The following is a 23,324-nucleotide window of genomic DNA, read 5'->3' on the forward strand; positions in this document are numbered from 1 at the left end:
CGTCTATCTGATAAGAGCAAGAGGGCACAGTGGTTTCCCTCGTAATCGCCGTCCATTCTCGCGCGCTGGTGGATCGCAGTAACGTGTAGGACCAACTTTCATCAAGTGGATGAAATTCATGAATTTTTTTTTTAAATTTTTCTTACAGAAAAAGATAGAACTTCAATATAGGAAAAAACCTACAACATGAGTGTAACATGACGAGCACATTATTGACTAACGCTTATTTTGGTTTTGGTTTTGGTTTTGTGTTGCAAGCTGAATTAGAAGCGATTTTTCATGGATTAGGAGTGGCTTTTCTACAAAATTGGTTTCCTCTTGTTATTGAGTCTAATTTTAAAATTACAATGGATATGCATCATTGGAGGATTCGGCACTCTATAGAACAGGGAACTATGTTACATATAAATTAGTGAGATTTGGCCTTTCTTTGGAGTATGGTTTTCATATTTTTGAGGTTCCTACATGTGGTGTTTGTGGTTTAGTTTATGAAGATTTACGAGGTTGCAAGATTCATATTTGTTTAGTTGTTTTTGTTTTTTGTGGTTATACCGTTTATTGCTAAAAAAAATTGAGCCATTCTAATTAAAAATTATATTGTGATTTACACACCAATGAGTGATTAACATTATATTAATTTACTAACGAGTTAGCTTATATAATTTACTTCAAATATAATCTCAAATATTGGACCCACCGATCCAATCATCGATCTCCGTCCGTATGGTTGACCAATGGTCAAAAACATTTAACCAATGGGCCAATTGGCGGCAAACAAATAGACCAAGTCGTTTCCAGCCGTTCAACTAACGCGCCTATTGACTTTTTACCGGGAGCAGGAAGCGACGTCGTCTTATCGAATAGACTTTCGGCGCCAAAATAAAAAATAAAAACCCAAAAGAAAAAAAAATGAAAAGGAAGGAGCGTGCGATAATCGTAAAGAGAACGCCAAGTGGGACCCAGACAGACGGAATAGAATTTAAGCCAATCAACAGCAAGTCAACAACAGGTCGATTCCAGAAGGAGGGCGGACCGCAGAAGCATTTTATAAGAAGTCGTTTCCCCCATCGGCAAAAATCAATCGCATTTCCCTACCTCTTCCGATTCCGTTTCCGCTTCAATCGAATTCGATTCTCCGTCGTCGTCTCCGTCTTCGTTTTCTCTCCCTGTAACTCTTCCAATCAGGTACGAATACGATCTCTTCTTCTTCTTCTGTGAGAGAGAGAATTGAGCTGCGTTTTTAGGTGTGTAAGCTGTTTGTTGTGTTGCGTGGCTTTTGGTTATGGATTTTGATCTGTTGGTGTTGATTAATCTAGGTTTTCGCAGATGGCGTCCAAGCGGATCTTGAAAGAACTCAAAGATCTGCAGAAGGATCCTCCTACGTCCTGCAGCGCCGGTAATCTCATCTTCCCGTTGTGAATTTTGAATCTGTGTAGATGCTAGCTTGAAATTTCATCTTTTAATTCATCACTTTCGTCAAATTATACCGCCGGTTATGATCATCTGGTGCTCTGTAGATGTTTGGTTGTCACTTTGCAATGAATAGTATGCGAAATTGAATTCCGTAATTTATATAGGGTGTAAATTTGTATGGGAAATCGAAACTTCTGTGAATTAGTTTTCTGGATCAGAATTAGTGTAAGCACGCATGTCGTAATTCGTGTTGGTGATGCGCTGCCCGTGCTGAGATTAGAATTGTGGCAGATAAGTAAAGAAGAATGTTTGTCATAGCAGTAGGTGCTTTTCATCATTTAACTGCCCTCCTCTAATGATTTGTGTTCTTGTGTAACGAATATGCGTGCTTAATGCTTTGCTCTGCGTATATAAAACACATATTGATGTGCTCATAAACTTTGTAACTTTTGCATTTGACTAATGTTCTCGCTTCTCACTATTGCTGTTGTACCGTTCATGAACCATGGTTTGGCGTACCATTCTTGGGCAAGCTCGTGAAGAACTTGCTTAGCTAGCTAAAAGTGATACCGGGTTTAAGTGATTTTGTACGCGCCATTTCTGGAAATTTTCACCCTTTCCAAATTGTATTGGATTATATTGATCCGGCTTGGCTACGTGGTCAGATGTTCAGATTATGACGTCGTCTGCTGCTGGATTATCCAGTCCGGTCAGGGGCTTTACATATGACCGGCGGGTTTAAATTGTGAAGTTTGCTCAACATGCAAAAACAGTCAAAATGGTTGTTACTCTTCCTGCACCGCATATGGAAGTCACTCGAATATATAATCTCATTTGCAAATGCTTCTTTTTCGCTTTACGATTATGCATGAATGCCTCAGAAGATACACATGTGTATTTTTACATAGGCAAACAGTTGTTTTCAGGACAGATAACGTCCTTTTAAGATCTTTCTTGTGCTATTCGAACTAAGACCTTGTTTAAGCAAACTGTAAAAGTCCTGTTCCATTTCCTTCTGTATTTTATCATTTCATTAATTCTTGCCTTGTTTTCTTTGGGGATATTGCAGGTCCTGTTGCCGAAGACATGTTCCACTGGCAAGCAACAATAATGGGTCCCCCCGACAGTCCATATGCTGGGGGTGTTTTCCTAGTTACTATCCATTTTCCTCCAGATTATCCCTTTAAGCCACCAAAGGTACTACTAAACTATCCAATTCTAGCAATGAAGTGTTTTTATCTTTGAACTTCAGTGGTCGACATGATTCATTTTCTCTCCATTATCCCTGGAAACATTGGAAATTTTAACCAATGATGCGATGGATTTAAGCTGGGGTTTGAACTTTAATTAATCATGTTATAGTAACTTACCGATTTTGTCAGAGTCGTCTTCTTTCTTCCACCCTTGGCACAACTTCTACTTTGAATACCCATATTGTGAACCGTTTTTCGTAGTTGCACAAAGTTTTCTTCGTCTACCAATACCTTTTCAACGACCACCAGCACTTGTTGGTGCATCCATTACCCCTCAGGTTCAGTAATTGTACTGAGAAAAGCTACTGCATGTCTCCAACTCTTCCAGAAGAGGAGACTACGAGGGGACGTATACTTTTATAGAAAACAAAAACAAGTCTGTTGTAGATGCTTTTCCACCATATAGCAGAATTACCCTTGCATTCTTCGTTTTCATCATTCAATAATGTGTAGTTCTTCCAATGATGGAGTTCTGGTTCCCTCTTTTTGTCTCCGTCACTGATGCCGTGATGGTTCTGTAGGTGGCATTTAGAACGAAAGTATTCCACCCTAACATAAACAGCAACGGAAGCATTTGCCTTGACATCTTGAAGGAGCAGTGGAGTCCCGCTCTAACTATTTCCAAGGTATTGTATCGTGGTCCCGAAAAGCGAAGGCTCCAACGTAGAAAATACAAAAAACCATTCGTTCTAGAAATCAAGTTATTCATTGGAAACAAATCTTATTCGCACCGGTCTGTTTACATTATAAGTTACCGTTGTTAATTTTTTGCCATCAGGTGTTGCTTTCCATCTGTTCTCTGTTGACGGACCCAAACCCCGATGATCCGTTGGTGCCGGAGATTGCTCACATGTACAAGACGGACAGGAATAAATACGAGACGACAGCGAGGAGCTGGACCCAGAAATACGCCATGGGCTAAAAGATCGCGTGGTACGTGCCGTATGAGGCTTCTTCTATCTTTCTCGTGTTTGAGTTTGTGTAATGCCTTGAATCCCAAGAAAATTGGACTAAAATGAATAGAGTTCCGTAACATGTCCTCTTGATTTAAAAAAAAAAAAATGAAAGAAAAGCCAACGCATGTTGCTTTTTTTAATTGTTTGTATGGATAATGTGGATCTTTTAGAACAAATGATTTGTGTCTCCGATTTCGTTGTTTATAGTTTAGATAAATTGGGCCTGGGCTTTATAATTTGTAATGGGCTTGGGCCGAAGCAAAATTAAATTCACAAACTAAAACAAGGGACACGAGTCCGACATCGGATAATACGCCTCAATAAATCTTGTCCCCTTAGGAAGGGGGGCACCCGAAGCCCATCGAACAAATATATAAATTAAAATTGAATTTACGATTAATACCAACTCGAATACACTGGATCCCATTTGAACTCAGCTTTTAAGCAAGTTCGGGCTCTTAACTTCGAATTTAAGCGAGATTGGGTGAGACAATACTAAGATAGGTGATCTCTTGGGAAGTCCTTGCCTTGCATATTATAGGTTGTAATGACTATTAACAAACAGGAGATTATATGTATCTTATGGTTATGTGAGATTGTAATTTATAAATTGTTTGCTGGCATGAAATTTTACTTAATTGAAACTGAGTTCTATTCGATTTAATGAACTTTTTATGTTCCGAAAAATTTAAGCTTTCAATTGAATTAGAATGCATGAAATGTGTGAATGTTTAGAAGATTAAAACTCTTGAAATGTTGAACATTTTTATATATGTGTTGAATAGACTCAAAGCGACCGAACTAAACTGAATTAAATCGATTAAGAATGGCTTGGTTCAGTTCGGTTTCAATGTCGGCATTTGTCAAAAATCGAACCAAACTGAACCGTTGAATACTAGTTGATTTGGTTATAATTTTTAGGTCAACCCAAATCAAACCAATCCCAGTCCACCACTATCAAGTGGACATCATTTAAATTTTGAACAATGCAATGAAGATTAGTATGACCCATGAACAAGAAAACACATATAAATCGAGAAATTGTCTGAATTTTTTTATGCCCATTTTTCTCTTGATCTTTGTCATGGTGTTCAATGTGTTTACATCAATCGAAAAGAGAGAATTAAATGTACTTTTGACATAAGTAGCATTAATTCGAATAGACTGAAAAGTTCAAAACATCCACCTTCGAATATAGCAGCAACAAATAACCTGTTAGATTCGATAAGAGCCCAACCCAAAATCTAAAATCTTTAGATTTGGGTCATGCTGGACCAACCAGTTTTACATCCTTGAAAACCTAATTAGGTTTGTTGGGCTGTATCCATAAAAGCATTGGATTGATAACGTCCATTCCATTGTGTAAATTGTAGCCACGCTAATTAGATTAGGTCAGTTAGTCAAGAGAGTACGTCAATTCTCAGGTTGAGACCTATCGTTTAGATAGATTGGGATAGAGTTATCCTACTATTTATGTAAAACGATTTTTGATTTATCGGAACAATAGTTTTGCCATCTCTTAATAGGGTTTTCAATGAGGAACCGCGGAAATTAGTAATGTGTAAGAATAAATTGGTAATGAAGGTTGTGGATACACTTCTTGGTAACGAAATTTGCGGACAACCAACAAGGAACGCTCAAGATAGGGTTTACAAGGAGGGAGGTTTTATGAGACTATGTGTGGTAAACGAGCCGATTATTCAGGTCACTGTTTCAATGCAATAGGTCCGTCACCTTCATTACATTGAGATAGGTACATTGCCTTGCTAAATACCTGTAGAGCTAATTAGCTTGAATCCATTTCATGTAAATTCAAGTAATTTTAGTTAGAAAAAAAAATGCTAAGGTGATGAGACTCTTCATGGACTATCTATCATCTTACAGTTTAACATCAATTTCTGTGTCAACATTATAAAACATTATGATAACAACATCAGGTGACAGAAAGTTCACGAAAAATCCCGATTTTAAAAGAGTTTCCTTCGTATTGCATGTTTCATGCTAAGAGTCAAACTTATCGGCATAGGCATTAATCACACAGCAAATTGTCCACTCAACTCATCAAGGGTCACAATCACTCATAACCTCGCAGGAAAACTCAGATCAATCTCGATCAAGGTGGCCACAAATGATAAGATTAATTAATATAGTGGTAACTGAACCTGGATTGATGTATTAATCTTGGTTTTAGTCATACTTCCTCGAGCGTTTACTCTGTCGTGGGATCTTAATATTTCTAATTAGAAGGATTTGTTATCAACATATTATTTTAAATATCGTATTGAAATTGGACAACAATTCTTGAAAGAGAAATGTTAAGAAGATTATTTCAAAAGTGAAATTCTTTATGGATTCTCGATCATCTCACCCCTTAACATCAATTCACGTGCCAACATTATAAAATATTATATCAAAACATGAGATAACATATAGTTCATAAAATGTTCAACTTTTAAAAAATTACCTTAACATTTCTTTTCCAAAAATAAAGATATAGATGAAGCCCCAGAAGGGACAGAGATTCCAGCCGAATCTCACCCTACCAAATCCTAAGGATTCGGAGATCCGGACCGTTGAAATTTAATCCAACGGCTACAAACAGGGGGCCTCTAAAAGTGATAATAATTATAGCCGTTAGATCAAATTTCAACGATCCAAATCTCCAGATCCTTAGAACTTGGTGGGGGAGATCCGGCTGGGATCTATGTCCCCCCAAAAGGTCGCAAAAGAAGAACAATGCCTAGGAATGCAAAAACCAATTTAATACGTTCAACTTCCCATAAATATAGTATATATGTGTATATGCCCCTTCGAAATTTAGGTGCCATAAAATTAATACCCTTTGAATTTTAGGTGCCATAAAATTGATAAACTTAAAAAATGGACATGGTGACCCATGTTGAAGAGAGATTTTTTAATATGTCAAAAACACTAGTATGTTATATGTTATTATATAAGTAGAGAGAAATTTTCTTTTTAAATGTTTTTCTACTTATATAATAGAATATGACGTACGTGTTTCTGTTCCAGGTACACTAAAATGTCTCTCCATGTTGCACATAATTTGTGTATTTGGAAAGGAAATTACAAGTGTCAAATCGTCATCCATGCATGAATTTGAGTCCAAAGCCTAACTCAAAGAATAAAATAAATCCGGCAAAAGGGTCGTGCCCACGAGTGTGGGTGAGCATGGTCCCTAAAAATCTGGTTCATTATTTTTAGTTGGATTTAATCTTGATTAGTACCTTAGTTTTATGTACTTGGTGTCTCCTGTTTCTAACGCAGGCGAGATGCGACTTCTACTTCTTATTGACAAGATGATATTCTAACTTTGAAATATACGAAGAAAGAGATCTAAACTTGGGTACATCTACAAGATGCCACTCGAGCAAACTAGTCGAAATCACATCTACAAGAACTTTGATCTCAGATCTCAGATTTGTAGTATCACGAAAAGATTCTACATCTTACAAAAAAAAAGACCAAAAACATAAAAGAAATAGAGTTTTCTTGACGTACTTTGTTTTGTTTTTAAGAAAGACAAGACGTCTTGTACAAAACCGAACTAGTCTATCAGTGTGTGTCATGTTGAAGACTCGAAGGAAAGGAGAGAAACTATGACTTCCAGTTCCACTAGAGACTTTTTGGTGGAAGTTAGGTGCGTGTCATTTGTGAAGCTGCTGCTTGCCGCAGGAAAGCAAAACAGTTATCGAGCAGAACATGTCGATCAATAATTCAAATTCCAACCGCTTCTTAAACCACTAATGATGGTTCAGATGATTATTAAGCGCTAATCATTGTCTAATTTCGCACTAATAATATTCACTGAAAAAGAGCACCATAATTTGATAAAAATAGCAATTCATAGTACGAGAGGAAAGGCTCTCGTCTCATGCACTCCACCGAGTTTTCACAAAGAATATTGTTAGCTAAAAACTACAAATTATGGAAAGAAAATGCGAGTAACTGACTTGGACAAAAACATATACAAGTTCAATTTCTGTTTTCTTCTGGTTTATTTACTTAGAAAACTATAACTTGCAACTTTGCTTATTTTGTCTTAGAAAGGATACGATATTTACATTGATACCTTTACGAGTCGTAGCAAATTAATGTTTAACGTTGAGTTCACTATAAAGACATTGTTCTAGCGTAGGTAAAATTCATCATTCTTCTTTATGTTTGTGCAATTAGAAGTTGTATCTATATAATCTTGGTCTTATGTTATAGGGACAATAAAACTTATGCTCTACCAAATCCTTTTATACACTTATATTCCTAATTTTTTGGCTTTTCGAAATGAAAACCCATTATTCTAATTTCTAACCAAACCCATTTACTAATTTAAACGGGGTTTAATTCCACTTATTTATAAGTCCTTATAAGGTTTATCCTCTTGTCAATGTGAGATTCATTGTCAACATGCTGCTCACATGTGATGAATGTTCAAACAAAACATGTAGACAACACAAATGGGGTGACGTGGAACATGTGTGGTGTTAGGCTTCACATGTGGGGCAACATGTTTTGATATCATGAATGAAAGTGAGATTCCAGTATAAAACCAATTAATAATATGAAAAGTAGCTCATTTTACTTACAAACCCATACAAAATCCCTCGTTCCATTAATGTTAGATTCATTCTCAACAAATTGTAGACTAAAAGATGAAAACATGTTCCACCAAATCCCTTGCTTTGAGGCACAAAACAATTGCATTATTCATTTTACAAAACCCTCATTTCCCTCAATGTCAGAACATTTATAGATTCCACCCAATAAGCAAAAGTGCAAGTGTACAAATGAACTTCATCGTGCAAAATATCCTGCTCTTCTATATCTTAATTAATTAGGTAATTGTGTGCAAATTAATGTTTAAGTTGCAAATCTGAAGCGAGGCCACATCACCCCACATGGGGAAGCAAATGTGGCAGTTCCGGGGTCATCGTCAAGGCGCAAACGCCGCCGGTCACCGGTGATTGAACAGTGATCAGTGTCGGTAGGGTCCCCACTGGCTGGCTGAGCCGGTCACCCACTGTCGTCCAGTCTCGAGACAAATCTGCATTCCATGGGGCCATGGCCGATGTATCTCTGGATGTAGTTTCTCAAAAACTTTTCCACCATGCAGAAGATATTGTATTTAATGTTCAACTAAACAGTAGTTATTAATAATAATAATATAGAAAATTTGAGATTATCAGAGACAATGGGAATGGCTGGACTTGGACTGAATACAAAATGCAACGCACGTACGATCATAAAACATATTTTAGGGTTGATGTTACTGTTCGCATTTTCTGTAGTGCCATCTCATGGTTCACATAGGACATTTTATTATATAAGCGATATTACTTTCTTAGTTGCACTACAGTGAAAAGAAAAATTTAATTCCAACGCGTAGTTGATGAAGAAGAAAATTATATACATCATGTTATTGGTTCGAATCATGGAAATAGTTTTTTTGCAAAGTAAGAGTAAAGATACGTACGATAGATATTCTCCTTTATCCCTTACAAAGCCGGAATCCTTGTTGGCTTGAGGATCAATCTAACACTTACAAATAATGGATTTTATGCCTCATGTTTATATAGAAATTTTAAGTTTCTATTTTGAAGATTTTAGAAAATTTAGTTTCTATGCTAAAGAAGGTAAAATATATACTACTAGGTAGCTAGTTTGGACAAGTATATGGAGTCCAGGTGTAATCCTCAGAGAAGAGAGAAATAGGTGGTTTTCTCTGAACATCTTTCCACACGATGCCTCCACGTCTCTGGATTGATCATAAATTTAAACGATCATTTTCAAGTGATTTACCTTTGTTGAGTAGCCGTAAAACCCATAAACGCATGTGACAACTTTGTGAAAAAGATAGCTAGGATTAAGATAGCTTCTGATTATGTTCAACTATATCTCTACGTATGAATTTACAACGTGGTTCTTCATATACCCTCGCAATACGAAAAGGATTTGCTTGAAGCATGTTACCGCTATCGTGGTATTTTCTGTCACAAACACAATCACAAAGAAAAACCTTGCACATAAAATATAATAGTAATCTGAAACGCCATAATAAATGTCATAATAATAACCTACTAAGTATTTGATGTGATGCATGTTAGACATATCTTGACATATTGCATCAACAATATTTAAACAAATTTTCTCGATATCACTCATCAGACTGTTATATGTAGATATCGTTTAACATATGCGCAATATGATTTGGCTGAAGAAAACAAGCTTACCAAGAAATTCAACGAAATGTCTCAGTAAATAAACTACAAAAAAAATTACGCACTTCACGTTCTATTTCTATCTTAAAAAACTTATACTTTAACATTGAAACTCGCCAAAGTTCGAATCCTGGATCCGTCGTTGCAACCAGTCATTGCAAAGCTAAAAACTAATTATGACGGGGTTGTTTTTTCTGTTAATAATGCTTTGGATTGTCTGGCTTGAAAATTGAGAACTTTAACCAAAAACTTCCGGTACTATTTACTTTAAAGAAAAATCATATTTTTACACTAAAAGTCAATCTTGGTACTATTCACTTTACCCTTTATTTTATCTTTATTGTTAAAACTCAAAGTTTTCAAGCTCTTTTCATTAGTTTTTTTTTTTGAAAATTTACATATGTGTTGAGAGAGAGAGAGAGAGAGAGAGAGAGAGACCAACATCTCTTGCTTCAAAGAGAAGCTTGTGGTGGTTTTCTAAACGAGATTAATTATTATACTAATTCAAATTTGAATTAGTTTAATACTAGTTCAATGGTGCAACCTTTAAATTTAGGCTACACGGCCATGAAAGTCTGAGCAAAGTTGTTTGACGCAGCAGAAGAAACACACACGCACAGAAAGACCGACGGAATAATAAAGCAAAGCAAACCAACGCTAGCTGCTTCGAAGTCGTGTGGAGTGCAGCGCACTGCGAACTCTGTGGACTGGCTCTTCTTTTCACGATAGATCTTGTTCCATTATTTTAATATATTTTTGGGATTAAATACCAGAACAATTATTTGGATACATTTACTTCCCCTTAATTTAATTTTCTCAGCTTTTATGGCCGTCCCTGCAATAAATTTGGAACTGCGGTTCGTCCTTGGCACAATGAAATTCTCGTTTATTGTCTTTCAAAAATATTTCTCGTTTATGGCATTCCAGACGAAGATCGGGTTTCTTGTGATCTTAAAAAAAACTATCGGATTATACTAAAATAAAGTATTTTAATAACACAACGTGACATATTTCATAACTTCAATTTGTCCACTGTCAAAACCCTCTCAGTATGATCTTTGTCATGGTACCTTTTCATCCTATACTTCTTGCCCTCATGAATTGCATTTTTTTCTATGAATGTGGTAACTAATTCTAATCATTTGTCTAGTACGAACATATATGAATTGAAGGTAAAGAAAATCTGACAATATCATATCAACAGCCAATAAATTAATATTTGACATTTTCTTTAAAGATACTCTTATATTTTATATCAAGAGCAAATATAATTAAGAATAGTAATAGTGTTGTTTTCCAATGCTAAGATAATTTCCATGAGTGGGCTTTTCTATTTTTTTTTTTCGGTACAAAACGGGTCCTGACTCCAAGGGCCCAGGACTCAACCGTAATGTACAACCAAAAAACAAAACAAAATAAAACAAATGTCACACTCAGATTAAGTCACACAAATCATGAAATAACAACTCGAGTTCTTGAAAGGAGTGGTAAATCTACCATGCATGCCCAGCTGTTCTGAGCACGTAAAAAATCTGGTTGACTTTTATTGGTCACATGCTGCAATACCATGCATTCTTTTCTTTTCCTTTAATTTAGGAAAAATGGGTAGACTATTCTGGTGAATGTTGAGACAGATTTTACATTGGTGACATCATAAAATAATATACAATTAATATACGAGAGTATATATTCATAATATCATCAAGATATTTTGTGATTAAATTTAACATCTAGTAATAGGAGATTAAGTTGGAACAATAGTGGTGACGAACTGTGCTTGTGCATACAAATTTTATCATAGTATAAGAGCATGCTATCTCTCGACACGTCCTCGGCCCAAGTTACTGAACTCAAACATGCTTCCTGAATTTAGGCTTTCAAAAATATGTTTTAGCTCCAACTTAAGGCAACTGAATGAATGAGACTTTGAAAAGATTGGTGTTGACTTTAGAGACTAAATATGACTCACCAGGCTCTCGAAAAGATTGATGCTAGTTCCGGTATAATGACTTGACCAGTTTCCAATGAGGGAATTGGTTTCCCTTGTGACCCTGTGTAGGGCCACTTGTGAGGGAGTATTTTGGAGAATAAGATTCCACATTAATCATATCACATAATAATAATGGACAATATCATGATATTGGTGATTAACCATGCTTGTGTCATCAAAGTTTATCAGTGAATAAATTATTCGTATTATGAGTTCAAACCTTCTTGTTTTTCATTTTCTAATTTGAAGTGAAAATATCTCTTGTTTACTAGAAAATGGCAAAAACTAAAGTTTTAAAAATAAAAAAAAGTTGAAGACACCGGGAGGATGATCAGCCGGTAGCACTTACATCAAGGGCGTCTAGGGCATCCTCCGGATTAACATAATATTCATGATTAGGGAGAGTAATTAAAGAATCAAGCATGCATCTTGGACTTGATGCATGCTAATAAGCTCTAGCTCTTTCTCTCTATCTCATATATGTCGACTCAACTCGACTCGACATTGACTTATCATCCCAACCAAGTATATATTCAGTTTTAGGCTTTTAGGAAACTGGTAATATATATAGTTCCAAATATATATAAACAAAAAACAATGCAAATAAAGTATGTACAAGTAGGAAGCAAGCCACCCAGTGTTTTGTCGAATTTGGTGTTCTTCTTTAGCTGTATTTAGGATAATGGTTCACTTGGCTCAATGGCATGGGGCCAAACTCCAAGAAACAGCACAACTCTCGTTTTGTCTACTTTCCCAATCCGTATATAATCCCCATGTTAATGTTTTTTTTTCATCTCTCCCGATTAATCATGATGATGATGATGGGATCTTCAAATTAATCCTCTTGTTTCTACAAATCTCTCCTGTGAAGATTTGAAGTTAAAAATGTTTCATGTCGGAGAGCGAAGAAATATTGCGAAAGCTTGTAAGGAGTTGAGTCACTTCTTATGTTGCCAGCTAATTTAGAAGGGAGAGAGACAACAAACCAACACATAAGTGAGGAATATGATTACATTAAGGGATACTTTGGATGCGATCCCTAATCTTTAACATTCTTTGATTAAAACCTTTATAGTATTCAAAGTTTGATCAAAGTCCATTGACTTTGTACACCTCATTATATTACTATTAATATTTATATTTTTATAGTTTTGACATTAATTGTTTTTTATATTTTATGAGATTTATAATCCTATAAATTTAAAAGCCCTCATTATAATGCTATTAGAAACGGTTATAATAAAAACATTTAAACATTTTGATTGAATAAATGGATAAAAACTATGTCAAAATAAGAAATAATAAATGGCAAAAGAATGTATCCATAGTGTTAAAAAAATTGGTACATTTTCCAAAAAAATTGGTACATTTCACATATAACAAAGTGGTACATTAATAAAGAAAAATGAGTACATTATAAATAAATTAGGGTACAGATAAAAGATTAAAACATTATGAGTACAAATGAATTTTTAAAAAATATAGGCACTAAAAGAAATTGATACATGGGTACAAAATAAAACTAAAAAGAAAATACTACAAATTAAAAAAAAAATGTTGCAAATTAAAAGTGGATACAAACTAAAAATATAATTATATGATACAAAGTTTAGGCATAAAACATAAATATACCATATGTAATTTTTCTATCATTGATTAAATACACAATGTCACGTGATGATATACACATGGGTACAAACACAAATAAAACTTTAAAAAATATGGGCACATAAAGAAACTAATATATGGGTACAAATTAAAAATGAAAAGAAAATTGGTACAAATTAAAAAATGTTTGCAAATTAAAAATAGGTACAAACTAAAAATAAAAATATATGATAAAAAATTTAGCCATAAATATAAATATACTAATTGTAACATTTTTAACACTAAAGGAATATATTTAAAAATAAAAATATTTTATTATTCAAATAATTAATGATGTTATTAATACCCAAGGACCTTTGTCACAGCCCGTCCCGGGATTTTCTTATTAAGGACGTGAAATGACGGATTTACCCTTAGCGGGTATTAAGGTATGTGTGTGACATTATTTGGTTTAACCTTAGATATGTTTTGGAAGAAAATAAATAAGATGAGTTGGATTATTAAATTTGGTTTTTGTTAATTTTGGTTAGGGATTTAGATGATGGATGGTGTGGATTGAAAGGGACCATCTAAACCCTTAACCTCTCTCTATCTCGTAGCTCTCTCTCTCCTCCATCTCGACACTCTTTCTCTCACACCCATATTGTACGGCCACACCCAAAACCCCCCAAAACTCAGTGGATCGAAGTAAACAAGGTAAGAATCTTCATCCTTGTGATGTTTTGAGTTGATTGGTACTAGTTTTAGGACGTGGAACCTTCGATTTCACGTGAACCCGAACCCCCCATTTTTTGTCACTATTCATGCACACGTGAAATGTTGTGTTTCAGGGAATTCTAAGCTTATAGTGAGCTTAGTGAGGTCCCAAGGAAGCTCGGAGTGCTTCGTTTGAAGGATTTGGACGTCGGGATCACGAGGGTTGAGTTTGGCCGGTTTTGCTTGGATTTTTCCGGTGAGATTTAGTTGTTTTTGGAGCTTAAAAATAGTGTATCGTAATTCTTCATGTTTGGGGCTTCATTTGAGAACAAGGCGTTTAAAGTTTGGCCGGAAACCGGCCGCCGGAAAAACCAGTCCGGCGAACCAAGGTTGGGGATGATGCGCGTGGGGCCGCGTGCGGCCTCCAAAAATTTATTTAAAAATTTCTCGACGTCCGTGACGTCGAGTAGGTCGATGTGGTATATTCATATACCCAAATTGAGCAGCGTATGATAAGTTATTTCGAATTGTTGGTTATGTGTTTAAATTAACGTTTTTATAGTTGTTTCGCATATAGGTGACACTTATCCCGAGGACGAGCGCATCCAGGGACGTCACGGGGGTTACGACCCATCGACTTATCAGTGAGTGGGCAATTTTGTTTTCGTATTACCTATATACAACTGTTTTTCCCAGAAAATGTGTTTATATGAAAATTATGATTTAAATTGCCATGCATGCAAATGTTGAGATATTTAGTTTGATAATTGATGCATATATATGTTAATGGACGCGGTGGACGCACAGGTGAGTTTTTATATTATTCAGATGAGTTATTTTATGAGAATTGCATTGAAAGCTCATAACCTGCACCCTAGGTGTTAGTCCTTATATTATTTTTCACCACACCGCACGCTCGTCTTGGATCCAAGTAGGTGGATGTCGTACAGACCATGTGAGGGTTCCGACATGCTAGTCGTATAGATCACTAGATGTGATTCCGACTAGTGGGTGACCTTAGTTATGCGCGCTGATGATTGATGAGAGAAACACTAGAGCGTATTTATACACCTTTCATCGTACAGACTACTATACGTAGTTCCGAGTGATGTGCAGTGTAGTGCCGTACAGGTCACATTTGGTGACTCCGGCAGGGCCGTATAGGTCACTGTGGTGACTCCGGCTAAGTGGGATGTTGAGCTTTAGAATAAGTCGTACAGGACCATTGTAGGGTCTCCGATTGATTTATTATTTCACCTGATTGATATTGATGCATTTCTGATTATATTTGGCATGGCGTGGCATATTAGTTCTAAGATGTTATGTTGATGGATATGAGCTGAGTTTTGATGATATGTGTATATATATGTTTATATACTATTTTTCTGGGAAAGTATACAGGTTTTACGGTGAGGGGTTAGAAATGTTTTAAATGAAATGTTTTGGAAAATCTTTTATTTTACTGACCCACTCATCTTTGTTTTGCGCCCCTCCAGGTTCTAGTTAGCGGTTGGTGGCTCTCGAGGTCTTTTTTTGGCATTCTGACAGACGTTCTGCATGTAGGACTCACCTGCGGGTGATGTATCTTATTTTGGTCCTACTTGACTGCACTTAAACCTATGCTCTGAATTTATGTGTTTACCTTATAACTCATCCTTTTATTCTAGTAGGTGGTTCTACTAGAGATTGGTTTGAATTCCTTCTTGTTCTGTTATATCTTGCTTCCGTGTCGCACTTTTGGTAACATCACGCTCATGTGACGGCCAGCACGCCTTGATCCTCTGGGTCGGGGTGTGTCAACCTTGATCAAAAATTGAAAATGAATAGGATTTTAATCAATGGAGTAACAAAAAGAAGGATGTGAACCTAATTTTTCCTTACATTAATCGAATCCAAAACTTTAAGAGCTCGTTTGAAAATACTTTTAAAATGACTAAAAGTGCTTTAAAAAATGTTTATAAGTTCTAAAAACAGTTTCAAACGAGCCCTAAACTGTCAAAATAAAATATAGACCAATAATGCATATCACACTTAAAATTACAACTGAAGTAAACATGGATAAATTAGGCCCTTAAACATAAGCTCGTGATATACGACTAGTTAATTGCTTTCACACATTCTCTTCAACTTGTATTTTTCCTATGATTAAGATAAACGAACAGTCTATGAGGTAATTCTATAAATCCCAATAGAATGAGTTAGAATTTGCTTTGTATTTAATCCCCAACCTAATCAATCATTTCCAAAAATAGCAGTATCGGTATTATGTCTTTTCTCAAAAGAAGAAGTTAAAAAATGGAAAGTTTCAGACTCTAGTTGGAGGACCAAGGTCGAACTACTAATTCAGTTACTCTTCTTCTTTAGTCTTTTCCTTCAAAAACAAATTCGGAGTTGGATCATTCGTATGTATGTAAAGCATTAATTCACTTAATTCTAATAAGCATATATGAAAATATCACTTACGAGATCACTTACGAAATGAAATAGTAATGAATTATTATATATTGGATGAAATAGTCGGTTCAATTCATATATAATACTATTAAAAAGGATCAGCCAATGATTTTGTCATGGCAGTCTACTTTTTAATTTGGATGCCGGAAAGATTCAGAGAAGCATTTCAGACTCTCCTTGGCTACCATCGTCTCAATTGTATTCAATCATGTTAAAACAAAATGTATTCATTCATATAGGTTTCTAAAATATTTGTCATATAGTTTACTTCGTATGGTTGAATAATGTAAAAAATCTCAAACTATAACTTATAGCTTAGTAGTTTCGCTTTCAATTTCAAATGACTGAAATAATTTGTAGTAGACTCTGATGAACATACTTTTCAAAATTCTTGACATGATATCAGAACTGAATCCAACCCCAGCGTTGCAGTTGTGAATATAGACTGTTGGTGAGTCATCCTAGAAAAGGCGAAGGTGGAAAATGACTTTTCATGCAATTACAATAAACACAGAGTGAGAGGTTTAGAGAAGTTCCACACTTCAGAGAAGTCCTAGAAATGTGTTCCATATTTCATATCAATTCATCATCTCATGCATGCATGTGACCTTGTGGTACTACACAACTACAAGGCGATGATCGATAACATATGTCATCAGATTTTACGTGCAGGCGTGCTACGCGTGACAAGTCGATCCTCATGCTTTTGCTTGCCTACAAATGGTGCTCTATTGGACCGCCACCACCTCCCAATTTTTTTGAGAAATTTTAACCTACGTGTATCAGCCGCAATTATCACGGTTATACGTGTTGTAATATGAATAGAGGATACAATTACGTTTATATTTAAAAGAAATAATAAAAAACAAATACAATTATAATTATGATGAAGTATAGAACCATCATATTTAACTTAAATAATACTATCGTTTATCATAATAAACACTACGTGACAGTATCAGGATAAACGAAAAAAATCGTTCCATCTTTTGCTTGTAATGATTCAAAACCACATATTTTCAAACGCAAGCTGATGCTATGTAAACCAAAACTACTCCATCATCAAAATCGGCAAATTTCAACCATTTATTTATTTTCTTCTTCATATATTCATGTAAGCAAACCTGCAACTCTCTGTGACTGTGAGGGCCTAACAAACCAATCAATTTCTGCCACATAAAAACATTTGCATCGCTGGAGCTACGAGTCTAGACAGGTCACCAGTAACATATTTTTATATTAATTTTTGTATGATTTGAGTTTGAAGTTGTAAAAGGAAACAAACGAAGTCGGCCTTTTTGTTTGATTCACCGTTTTGGAGTCAATGTCCGATGTTCAATAACTAACGTTCAAGCCATGCAACCCATAATACACCCCTTAATTATCCTTTTCATACCTAATTTTGTTCATTCAAAACCCTAAAACTATTTATGCCATATATTTCCAATCGCATTACTTATCATCTCTCTCGAACTCCACATTTACATTACCTTGTTACGAGGTATGCGGCACATATGTAACTTGTGCAGCATTACAAGTTAGGTTTGTAGAGTGGTAGAATACTGACTTCGCACTAAAGACTGAAGTTCGACCCTTGTCATACCCATTTATAGAAAAACTTAATATATATTTCATATATCAAACAGTTACAAATTCATACATAAATAGAAGAAGAAACGGGAAAGAGAGTGAAGAACAAAAGGTAGGGGACAATGGCAGCTAAGCTAGCTTTACAGCTAGGGGACAATGGCAGCTAAGCTAGCTTTACAGCCACTAACAAGCTTTACACTGATGAGGGAATAACAACAGCTAGATAAAGACTTAGTGCTAGTATTAGCTGTTGTTATTCTTCCAACTGTATTAGGGTTAAAGACTGATATTCAATACTCCCCCTCAAGCTGGATCGAGAGATTTTCTGGATCCAAGCTTGAAGAGAAGACGATCAAGTTGTGCAGAAGGAAGAGGCTTGGTGAACACATCGGCAAGTTGATCACTGGAGCGAACAAATACAGTTTGTAACAGCTTGGACTGAACTTGGTTGCGGACGAAATGACAGTCAACCTCGATATGCTTTGTGCGTTCATGGAAGACGGGGTTGGCAGCAATATGCATCGCTGCTTGATTGTCACAGTGGAGGAGAATTGGCTTGGAAGAGATGATTTCAAGATCACGTAGCAAACTCTTTAGCCAAATTAGTTCGCATGCAGTAGATGCCATTGCACGGTACTCAGCTTCTGCGCTTGACTGAGCTACAACGGATTGCTTTTTGCTCTTCCACGTGACGAGGTTACCACCAACAAGAGTGCAGTAACCAGTTGTGGACTTGCGATCAAGTACGTTGCCTGCCCAATCAAAGTTTGTGTATCCTTCAATGGTGAAGTGTCCGTTGTTTTGCATGAAAATCCCGGTAGACATTGAGCTTTTCAAGTACCGAATGATCCTTTTAACTAGTTGCAGATGATGAGATGAGGGAGAATGCATGAACTGGCTGACAAAGCTAACAGCATAAGCAATGTTAGGTCGGGTTATAGTTAAATAGATAAGTTTTCCTACCAACCTTTGATACTCCGATGCATTTTCAAGCTGGATGCCTGAGGTTTCATCCTTGAAATTTGTTGGTAGTGGTGTTTTGGCAGGCTTGCAATGCATCATATTGGCTTCTTCTAAAAGATCGAGAACGTACTTTTGTTGATTTAGAAACAGACCAGTTGGAGATTGATCCATTTCGATTCCAAGAAAGTATCGGAGTCTGCCAAGATCTTTGATTGAGAAGGTTGAATGTAAGGTGGCTTTGAGAGCAGTTATTTCTTCTGGATTATCTCATGTGACAATAAGATCATCAACATAAACAAGTACCACCAATCTTCCATGCGTACCAATCCTAGTGAACATTGAGGAATCTGCTTTGCTTCGTTTAAAACCGGATGACATAAGGACTGACCTCAGTTTTGAGTACCAAGCCCTTGGAGATTGCTTGAGACCGTAAATGGCCTTGTGAAGCTTGCAGACTATTCCTTATTCCTTCTCTCGTTCATGACCAAGTGGTAGGTGCATGTACACCTCTTCTTCTAACTCCCCATGTAGGAAAGCGTTTTTTACATCCATTTGATGTAGAGACCAGTGTGAATTGATAGCCACCGAAAGAAGCACTCTAACTGTATTCATCTTTGCCACCGGGGCAAAGGTTTCTTTGTAATCTACCCCGAAGGTTTGTGTGAAGCCCCTTGCAACTAACCTTGCCTTGTGCCGCTGTATGGTTCCATTTGAGTGAAATTTTGTCTTGTAAATCCATCTTGCCCCAACCACTCGTTGATCTTTTGGCAGAGAAACAATGCTCCAAGTTTTATTTTCATCAAGTGCCTTCAGTTCTTCAAGCATGGCACACCTCCATACAGGAGATTGGTTTGCCTCTTCGAAGGATCGAGGCTGAGAGTTTTGAGATAACTTAGTAACAAAGGCTGCATGAGATGGGGAGATCTTACTGTGGTAAACCATTTGTCCAATAGGATATCTAGGCGTGTAGATTTCAAAATCATCAAGCCTGGCTGGAGGTTGTCGGTTTCGAGAAGGATTCCTTCGTGGAGGAGGAGGTTGTTCAAGTTGGGGCTCTCTCCTTTCGTGGAGGACTTCTTCATCATTTGCTTCCATATTTTCAGGAGTTGGCTCTATCTCAACAGCTTCATTGTGCGGTGTTGACAGCCTTGGATCATCAAGGAAGAGAGGAGTGAGAAACACTTCATATGAGAGCTCCCCCTGAGGTTCATCATCATGCTTCTGAAAGAAGGAGTGTGTCTCATCAAACCGTACATCCCTGGATACAAACACCTTTCTGGTCTTAGAATCATAGCATTTGTATCCCTTTTGGGAAGTTGAGTAGCCTACGAATGCACACTTGATAGCCCTTGGATCAAGTTTATCTCTGTGAATAGTTTGAATGTGCACATAGCATACACATCCAAACACACGGAGATGACTTATGTCAATATCTCTCCCCTTGAGAATTTAGTAAGGAGATTTAAACTTCAAGATTCTGCTAGGAAGGCGATTGATGATGTATGCAGCGGTTTGTATAGCTTGAGACCAGAACTTCTTTGGAAGATTTGCTTGTAACATTAGTGATCGTGTTTTCTCAAGCAAATCTCGGTTCTTCCTTTCTGAAATGCCATTTTGTTGTGGCGTTCCTACACAACTTGTTTGTTGCAAAATTCCATGCTCACTTAAGTAAGTTGTCATGATTTTGGAAGTGTACTCAGAGCCATTATCAGACCTTAAGATGCCAATATTAGAGTTAAAATGATTTTGAACTAAGTTATGAAAATTTTTGAAACACTGGAAAGCTTCGTGCTTGAATTTAAGTAAATACACAAAGGTAGTTCTAGAGAAATCATCAATGAAAGATATATAGAATCTGTAACCATCAAAAGACTCTAAGGTTGCAGGTCCCCAAATGTTGGAATGGACAATTTCAAAAGCTTTGGTAGCTCTAGAGAGAGAGTAGGGAAAGGGTAACCTGGTAAACTTAGATTTGTGACAAACTTCACAATCTGGGATCTCTTTACAGAAACTAGGAAAAATAAAAGACATAACATGTGAAGAAGGGTGAGCTAATCTCATGTGCCACAGCTGCTCCTTGTTTACTGTGTTTGAGTTTACGTAGAAACTCTTTGGAAAACTTGAAGAGAAGTTGACATAGTACAGGCCATTGAGGAAGAAACCTTTACCAATCGTTTCCTTCGAAACTCGATCCTGGAAAATCACACAGTGAGTGGAAAAAATTGCAAGACAATTGAGCAATTGTGTTATTCTTCCTACTGACAGCAGTTTGAAAGAAAAAGAAGGGACATGCATGACAATGGATTCTTTTTTACTTGAGAAGATTTTGAGTTTCCCTATGCCTACTATACGAACTTTGGTGCCATTAGCTACGGAGACAAAAGGAGTGGAAAAGTTTTGAAAATCATTTAGTAAAGATGCATCGTTAGTCATGTGATCAGAAGCTCCTGAGTCGACTATCCAAAAATCACGACTACTACTAAGATCCAATGCAGTGGAAATAGTTGCAACAATACCTAGCACGTCTTTTTGTGACACTGAGCTTGATTGTTCGAGGAAGCCAGCAAACTTGCCGAGCATGGCTGATGGACTTTCATGATTTGTTGTTCCTTGTTTCTGTTGCAAGAAGTTAGAAAACTCATTTATGAGAGTAATGGGACTAGAAGAAGAGTTCATCACATTATTGGAGGCATTGTCGCAAACAAGGTTTCCTCTAGGAGTGTAGGCAGGCTTCATTTGGTTTCTTGGTGCTCTTCCATCATCGTTGAACTTGGGTTTAAGTTCTGGATGAAGAATCCAGCACTTTTCTTTTATGTGTCCAACACCTGGACGACCTATCTTCACACAGTGAGAGCACTTTAAGTCTGGTCGTTTTCCCTTGTATGGTCTGGAAAAGGTGAAGGCTCTCGCTTCTGATGGCCTAAGATCTGATTCTCCAATGACCACGTCTGCATTCATGACCTTCTTTCTTATTTCTTCGCGTTGAATAACATTGCAGACCATCTGGAAGGTGGGAAGTTCAGGTGTCATCAAGAGATGGCTTTTAAGGTCTTCATACTCTGGTCCAATGCTGGCAAGCAACTGGAATACCTTGTCTTCTATAGCACGCTTTAAAAGAATGGTTGTATCCGTGGTATGAGGTCTGTAGAGATCCAATTCATTCCATTTGGCCTTCAAGTTGCCAAGATGTTGAACAAAGGAGAGATTTCCCTGTTGTAATTCTGTAAGATCTTTCTTCAGCTGGAAGACTCGCGCAGCATTGTTTAGATTTCCATACATGTCTCGTACAGAATTCCAAAGGTGGTGAGATGACACTGAATAACTAAAAATCTCAGCCATCTTTGGTTCCATAGAATTTAACAGCCAAGACATGATAAGTTGATCTTGGGACACCCATGCTGCATAATCTGGTGAAGTTGTTTCGGGCATGATATCATCCTTTTGAATGAACGGGAGCTTTCCACGTCCTCCAAGAGCGAGAGAAATAGCTCGTGACCAAGGCAGATAGTTGAATTCGTTTAGGAGCACAGAGCTCAAACGTTGAATTGGGTTGGTATCCATGGTTTCGTTTTTTGAAATTTTCTCTGATGGTGTTGCCATAATGGCTTAACTGGTTTGGATTTGGTAAGATTTCAGAAGAACATAGATGCAGGTCCAAAAGGGATCACTGCTCTAATACCATATAGAAAAACTTAATATATATTTCATATATCAAACAGTTACAAATTCATACATAAATAGAAGAAGAAATGGGAAAGAGAGTGAAGAACAAAAGGTAGGGGACAATGGCAGCTAAGCTAGCTTTACAGCTAGGGGACAATGGCAGCTAAGCTAGCTTTACAGCCACTAACAAGCTTTACACTGATGAGGGAATAACAACAGCTAGATAAAGACTTAGTGCTAGTATTAGCTGTTGTTATTCTTCCAACTGTATTAGGGTTAAAGACTGATATTCAATACCATTCTTAAACTGCCGTCGTAGACCAATTAAACAAGGTCAAATTCTTCCAAGTAAGGCCGTCGTCCATGTCTTCGTTATTGCAGGCAAGAGTATCGTTGAAGTAACATGTTTTTGAGCTAGTAGTCAATTAAAATCGAGTTCCTTAGTCCTTGGAGTTTGTGTTACTTGCATTGGAATTGACGGTAACGATAACGATGTTATTACAAC

The 23,324-nt window shown here is 36.7% G+C and overlaps 1 protein-coding gene, 1 long non-coding RNA gene and 1 pseudogene across 3 annotated transcripts; all 3 read left to right on the forward strand.

Moving 5' to 3' along the window:
• The first annotated feature begins 936 nt into the window (after positions 1–936).
• Positions 937–3,814, forward strand: LOC103439841 (ubiquitin-conjugating enzyme E2 10). Of its 2 annotated transcripts, none has more exons than XM_008378462.4 (5): positions 937–1,185; positions 1,317–1,396; positions 2,483–2,610; positions 3,188–3,292; positions 3,445–3,814. In XM_008378462.4, the coding sequence occupies exons 2-5, from the start codon at positions 1,327–1,329 to the stop codon at positions 3,586–3,588; spliced, it is 447 nt and encodes a 148-aa protein (XP_008376684.1). In that variant the 5' UTR covers positions 937–1,185; positions 1,317–1,326; the 3' UTR covers positions 3,589–3,814. The 2 variants fall into 2 exon arrangements, with proteins under 2 accessions (XP_008376684.1, XP_008376685.1); XM_008378463.4 differs by having other exon boundaries at positions 975–1,185; positions 1,327–1,396.
• On the forward strand, positions 1,866–2,254 carry LOC139197624 (uncharacterized). Its single transcript, XR_011583187.1, has 2 exons — positions 1,866–2,000; positions 2,079–2,254. It is a non-coding gene; the product is annotated as an uncharacterized lncRNA (long non-coding RNA).
• Positions 3,815–4,568: 754 nt separating the features above from the next.
• LOC114826214 (U6 spliceosomal RNA) lies at positions 4,569–4,677 on the forward strand (annotated as a pseudogene).
• Positions 4,678–23,324: the final 18,647 nt, after the last annotated feature.

The sequence above is a fragment of the Malus domestica genome, chromosome 07 (genome assembly GCF_042453785.1).
Source record: "Malus domestica chromosome 07, GDT2T_hap1".
Lineage (NCBI taxonomy): Eukaryota > Viridiplantae > Streptophyta > Magnoliopsida > Rosales > Rosaceae > Malus > Malus domestica.